At 58.2% G+C, this 6,555-nt stretch overlaps 1 protein-coding gene across 1 annotated transcript in view; it reads right to left on the bottom strand.

Moving 5' to 3' along the window:
• The window catches only part of ITPR3 (inositol 1,4,5-trisphosphate receptor, type 3), a 34,187-nt gene that overhangs the window by 23,376 nt on the left and 4,256 nt on the right, over window positions 1–6,555 (bottom strand). The window contains exons 3-9 of the mRNA XM_010135671.1: window positions 6,407–6,528; window positions 3,117–3,203; window positions 2,772–2,930; window positions 2,546–2,644; window positions 2,340–2,423; window positions 1,397–1,543; window positions 940–1,035 (exon numbers count right to left, since the gene is read on the bottom strand). Coding sequence (XP_010133973.1) covers window positions 940–1,035; window positions 1,397–1,543; window positions 2,340–2,423; window positions 2,546–2,644; window positions 2,772–2,930; window positions 3,117–3,203; window positions 6,407–6,528 — 794 coding nt within the window. The remainder of the gene's footprint in view (window positions 1–939; window positions 1,036–1,396; window positions 1,544–2,339; window positions 2,424–2,545; window positions 2,645–2,771; window positions 2,931–3,116; window positions 3,204–6,406; window positions 6,529–6,555) is intronic.

The following is a 6,555-nucleotide window of genomic DNA, read 5'->3' as shown; positions in this document are numbered from 1 at the left end:
TCTGCGTTGCAGCAAGGTGAGCTCTTGCTGTAAACCCCTCGAGGCCCCAGGCTGAGGTCTCAGTGAGCAACGCACGCCAGGCAGCACCAGCCTGGGAAGGGGATCGTTCTGTGATCTTCTTTCCTCTGAGATGTCACCTGAGTGTCTCTTGGTTTAAAGCAGCCATTTCAGAGCTCCAGTATTTGCTATTTTCCATCCTGCCAGTGGTGGAACAGGCCCTGGGATTGTCTTCTCCAGCTAGGGAGCACCTTTGGCTCACGGTGCCCCAAGATCCCCCTGGTACATCCCTGTTCCCCTGGCAGCAGGGTGTAACACTGTCTTACCCTTGGTTCTGGCAGCTCATTTGTGTTGTATAAACAACCTTATCTAAGTGCAGAAACCTCTCTGTGCCTCTATCAGGAGGCCTTGAGCTGGCCTTAAATGGCAGCAAAAAAAAATTGGCAAATGAGGTTTCCAGTCCCAGATTTTGCCCGCACCCTCCCCAGGCAAGGACAACCCTGGATGCTGCTACGGGCCGGAGGGTGAGGATGGGCAGAGCCTGATCAGGAAAAGAGTTAAACACAGCAGGATGAATTATCTCCCACTTCCATCTTACCAGGAGGTTGTGCACAGAGCAAAGAGAGGAAAACCTCCGCCACCCTCTCCTGCTGCCCCAGGCCAGAAGAGGAAGGAGCCGGGAACAGCGGTTTTGGCAAGCGAACCCCTCCACCGTGGGTGGGGGACTTTGCGGGGACAGCCCAGCCCTGCCAAGGGCAAATGATGATGATGCTCAGAGCCCCAGGGCAGGACACTCCAAGAGGCAAGTGGAGCAGGGCCAGAGGCAGCCCTGGGCATGGCAGCTCTGTCTAGGGGTGGGTGGGCACTGCCGGTGCAAGGACAGCACCAGCCTCTTCATCAAGGTCAGGTCAGCTCCCTGTGTCCCTCCGCTCGCCCCCTTACCTCCGCGGCCAGGTAGTTGCCCGTGGCGAGGTGCTTGAAGCGGTACAAGCCATTCCAGTGCCCGGCTCCCCCTCGGCAGGGGTCGTGATGGACCACCTGGGTGAAGCAGAGGAGAGCTCAGCCGGTGGTGCACAGGGCTGCGGGGAGCCAGGACGCCGCTCCTGTCGCCAAGCCTCTGCTGACCCCGCGCCAACATGCTGGCAAGAAGAGCCCCGTCCTATCTTGAAGGTAGCCACGAGCTGCCCACCTGGGGCACAGAACTCAGACAAACACCGGTGCCCATCACCAGCAGCTGCGATTCCCAGTGCTCTCATGGAGCCTGAGCTTTCCCCAGGGCAGTCAGGCTGCCAGCAGTGGAAATGTATAGAGATAACCACTGCCTCTACCACACCCCGCCAGTGACAGTGCAGGTGCCCTGAGAGCCCGCGGACACACGCTCCATCCCCTCCCCACTCACCTCCACCTCCCACAGGGCATTGGAGCTGGTGGCCGAGGTGGCTGACTGCCTCAGGGTGGTGCGGAGGAAGACGTGCAGCTTGCCTTTGTACTCGTCGCAGGTGAGAAACTTCTCCTGCTCGGCGTGGAAGAGCCTCACCACATCCCCCTGGACAAGGACACAGTGGTGAGACCCAGGGACATGACTCCTACTTACCTGAGCTGTGCTAAAACCTGCCTCTAGCAGTCCAAGCGCTCCTCTAAACCCAGGGAAGGGCACTGTGTGAGGGCTCGGGGTACTCTGCTCTCCACAATGCCATCACTCCCTTTACTCATGCAAGTCACTTCTTTGGGCTTCCCCTTCCCAGGCTGTGAAACGGGCGCAAACCCACTCTTTTACACCCCTGGAGTGGGCAGAGGCTCCGCTCACCGATGTGTTTAATGCATTAACGCCCCGGGAAAGAGGATGCAGTGGATGTGGGAAGCCAGGAATAAGGTTGGCGCCTGGGGACGAGGGTCTTTAAGATCATAACAATCAATATCCATCCAGCTGCTTCCTGGAGGACCTCGGTCCCGAACAATGGCTCCGCAGGGAAAGTTCCTTTCCCAGGCAACAGCCAGCCCTGCTGCACAGCTAAAGAGCTGAAAAATGTCCTCGCAGCTAGAAGCCACTGCTGGCACTACTTGTGCTTCGAACTGTCCTCGAGAGCCAATTTAACACAGTAAGGCGGAGGGTAATTTCATGACTGCCCTGGGTACCTGCTGCCAGGACACACTAGAATATCCAGCTCTAGCTTGCTGTTAAGTTCTCCAGGAGATGAATTCTCCTCAAAATGAAGGCTCTCCAGGCAGGATCTCTTTGCTCTGCCCCTGTCACACAGCCAAATGGCTGCTCGCGCGTCCTGCCCCTGCCCAAAGCCCACTGTGTCCCAGGTGGCCAGTGGCTGCCAAGCCTCCTTCCTTACCCCTTTCAGTACTTCCTCCATGTGGTCACAGAACTGCATGAAAAGGTTGATTTTCCAGCTGGTGTTACAATTGACCGAGTTCACCTAAGGAGCAAAAAATCGAGGTCACGATCCCTGGGACAAGGCAAAAAAAGGAAGAAAAAGGGAAAAAAGCCAGACAAGCCCTAAAAGCCAGACCCAGCATGGGCATTCCAGCCTCCTCGCACCTCCTTGCAGCCGGCATTGTCGGCGAGCTCGTAGTTACTGGCGTGCAGTGGCTGCCCGGCGTTGACAGGGTTCAGGATGACTTTGTCTCCCACGACTACCTGGGGAGCAAAATGGGAACAAGGGGAGCGCGGATGAGCCCGGGCGCCCGGCGGGGAGGCGAGCCCTGGCAGGCAGCACACAGGTTCCGCACAGCTTCATGTAGGGACATTTGGGCTCCACGCTCACATTATCTCCATTGCTCCTCAGCTTCCAGAAGGGCTGGATGAAGAGCCAGGATCCCTCATTGCCGGTGGCATCCAGCGTCACCCGCATGGCGTTTTTCTCGAGCAGGGCCGGCAGACGCTTGTTCACAGTCAGGTACTTGTTGCTCTTCATGTGCAGGAGCTGGAAAGGCAAACCCCGGGGTGAGCTGCAGCAGTCCAGCCCCACAAGGTCCCTAGGGCTGGCCATACCCAGGAGTGATCCTGTGAGCCTGTTCCCAGCACCTGCCTGACTCGCATGTGCTGGATCTGTGCATCCCCCCCAAATCCATCAGCCAAGCACAGAGGAGGGGACAGCGAGTGCCCGTACCTGTATGACGCTGCCGTATTTCACCACGTCACCATGCACTTTCTTGTTCTCTGTCTCGTTCTGCTTCTGCTCCATCTGGGCTGCATGCTGAACACCAAGAGGAAAAGAGCTGAGTGTAGTAGCACCCTGCTCACTCAGGAGCAAGCTCCAGAGGGTCCACCCGCACCCTCAGCGATGGGGAAGGTGGGACAGGCTGGGATGCAGCATCAGCATCCCTCTGTCCCCCAGACAACTCAGGTCAGAGCTACAATAGGGTTCTCAGCGTCCAAGAGCTCAGTATGGGACCATGGTGTCACCCTGAGCAGCCGTGTAAGTCCACGCAAGCTTTCAACTGAGGACTTAAACAACAGGACGAGGAGAAAATGGCACCGAAGTTCCCTCCCAAACCCCAGCAGCAGGTTATGAAGCAGCAGCAAAAGGGGACAGTGCACAGGCCAGGGACTGGGGCAATACACCCAGCTCAGCCCTGCTACAGCAGGGCCGTGGGGACCAGGGGCTCCTGGCAGCGCCGAGACCAAAGAAGCAAAGGCACGGTGCCCGGAGATGGCTGCAGGCCCAGACCTGCTGCAGCAGACACAGCAGAATGGGTCCCCAGTGGCCAAGATGCCCCCCGAGCGAATTGCTCAGCGCTGCCACAGCCCCTCTCTCCAAAACCACAGACATTTTCCATGCGGTGGCTCTGGCAGTTGGAGGGATGTCGACACACGTGGAGCAAGGCAGGGACTTGCTCCCACAGTGGATCTGTCTGGGAATGGTGAGGGTGCGCCGACGGCCCCGGCGCCAGCCTGGGTGCAGCTCAGGCAGTACCAGCCCAGTGTTCCCCTGCAGCTGGGACGGGAGGGATGGAGCTGGGAAAGCATATACCCATCCTGCTTTCACCTCCTTTCTCGAGAGCAGAAAGAATTGGGAAATGCAGCTGGAATCGCAGCTCCACACTGGGAGGATGGGGGCAAGTGGTCCGTGAGTGCCTGAGCAGGCGACACGGGGGCTTGGAACATGCCTGGTGTGTGTTGTGGCAGTACAAACCGTCTGCTCTTTTGAGGATGCCACCACCTTAATTAACTCCCTGTTCCCACACATCTCCGGGTGCCACCTGGGGACGTGAGCTCTGCAGTAGCAGCTGCTGCCATCAGGAAATGAACCTGCTGCCAAGAAACCCCACAGTGATACAGAGTTGGGAGTTTAACAACAACCCCAAGGAGCAACACGGCTTTGGCGAGAGATCTGGCACCGCAGCTTCCTAAATCTGTGTCGAGATCTGAGCTCCTTCCTTGCTGAAAACCAGCGGGGCTGGGAGTGGGAACTGGCTCTCCTGAGCACGCCTGTCCCTTGGATGGGACAGTGTCTGTCCCCAGGCTGCTGTGGGACGGGGTGTCAGGGATGCACCAAGGGTGGGCAGGCCAGGAGGGTGCAGGGAGGATGAGGAGACATCAGTGGAGCAGGAGGAAAACCCCCACGGCACATCTGCACTGCATTGGGCTGCACCTAGAGTTAGTCAGCCGACAAGACAGGGAGCCTTGAGCCCACTTGAAAACAACAGCACAAGCTCGGAAAGGCAACCGTGGGCATCGTGAACAGCTGGGCAGGGCTTCTCCGCTCGAGACCAGGGCTGCTTCTGCTTCAAGAAATTATCTCTGTTGGTTGGAAGATGTTTTCAGCCTGTGAGAGATGCTGATAAATCGCAGCCTGGAGCCCAGGGTCCTGCCAGGACACCCCGGGCAGCACTTTGTGGAGAGCTCCCTCCCTGCCTGGGCTCCCCCAGCGATGGGCTCCGGATGCAAAGGAACATTTGCCAAAAGGGTGACAGCGGGAGCAGCGGAAAAGAGCAAGGAAATGACAGAATCCCTTTAAGACAATTCCTAACCAAGGCGCAATCAATCAGGCTCAGAAATGAGCCTCTCCGTCCAGTTGTGGTCAGTACAGCTGTAGTCATCGCAAGTTACAGCCTAACCAGGGCTGGAAAACAGTGCTTCCACAGCCCAGCCACCACGTACAGCCGGACAGGGCAGGAGGCACAACCCTGTCCCGGCATCTCCACACCACGCTGGGACACCCTGTCCCGCCACCGCAGGAGACCTCGCTCCCCAAAGGCAGAACCAGCGGACTGGTGGGGCTGGGCTTGAAGCACGATGAGATGATTTAATGAATCTCTCCTGAGCTTCGTTTTATGAATCATGCTGGGGGCCTCGCCAGCTGTCTGAGGCGATTATGCAATGTTTAACATGGGCCTTTTCCAAACCTCGGAGAAGTCAACAGGAGCCTTTCTCTTCCACAGCCCTTTGGAACAAGTCCTGGCTGCAGCGGCTCCCTCCTCCGCGCCAGGCACCCCTGGGTGCTGCGGGGCTGTGCTCACGGAACACCTCTGCCCGTTCTGCCAAGGAGCATCAGAAGGCAGGTGGGCATCCCCTCTCATCCCAAAACCAGCACTGCGCTCCACCCTTCCTCTGCCTGCCCTCTCAGTCCTCTGGATCCTTCTCTCCCTGGCACTGGGAGCCACAACATCATCCGTCACTCCTTGGTTGTGCTGTATTCACCCTGTGCTGCCACAGCAGGGACAGAGGGTGGCCATGCCACAGTCCCCCTGTGCCAAGGGCACACGTGCAGGCACGCTGTGAAGGCACAGGAGCCATCAGGAGTTTATGGCAGGACCTCGGATCCTGGCCGGATAAGAGCATCACACGAGAAGGGTGACCCAGGGTGCAGTAGCTGTCCTGGGGGCCGGCCTACCCATTGACCACAACCTTCAGCTCTGCAGGGGCCAGCACAAAGCACCTCACAGAGCTTCTGCCACAACCCCCTCATCAGAAACTGCGTGCCATGATTAATTAAGAGGTGACGGCTACAGGAGGTATTCCCGTAGAGAAAGGGGCTGTGGCTAATGGTCCATGGGGAGGGGAGGGTGGTGTGACAGGAGACAACAGAGCTGAGCAGAGGCACAGCCTGAGGACAGCAAAACGTGGGGCAGGTCCTGGCCTCTACCCAGGCAGCAAAACATCCCAGGATCTGCAGGGCAAGAGGTCTGGGTGTCATCACCCAGCCAAGCCCCAGGACTGTCTGCTCTGGGGAGGACGGAACCTCACTCCTGCTCACCTGGAGCTTCTGCAGCAGCACCACATCTGCGATCTTCTCCTTGTCCTGCTTGGTCTGCTTGGCCTTCCAGTACTGCTTCTGGGCAGAGTAGCGGTTCATGGGACACACCTTGAAGAGGCAATCTGAGGTCTGGGTGTCATCACCCAGCCAAGCCCCAGGACTGTCTGCTCTGGGGAGGACGGAACCTCACTCCTGCTCACCTGGAGCTTCTGCAGCAGCACCACATCTGCGATCTTCTCCTTGTCCTGCTTGGTCTGCTTGGCCTTCCAGTACTGCTTCTGGGCAGAGTAGCGGTTCATGGGACACACCTTGAAGAGGCAATCTGGGAGGAGAGCGAGTCAAGCGTGAG

Source organism: Buceros rhinoceros, unplaced genomic scaffold (assembly GCF_000710305.1).
Source record: "Buceros rhinoceros silvestris isolate BGI_N320 unplaced genomic scaffold, ASM71030v1 scaffold31894, whole genome shotgun sequence".
Taxonomy (NCBI): Eukaryota; Metazoa; Chordata; class Aves; order Bucerotiformes; family Bucerotidae; genus Buceros; species Buceros rhinoceros.
This window is presented reverse-complemented; position numbering and strand designations above follow the sequence as displayed.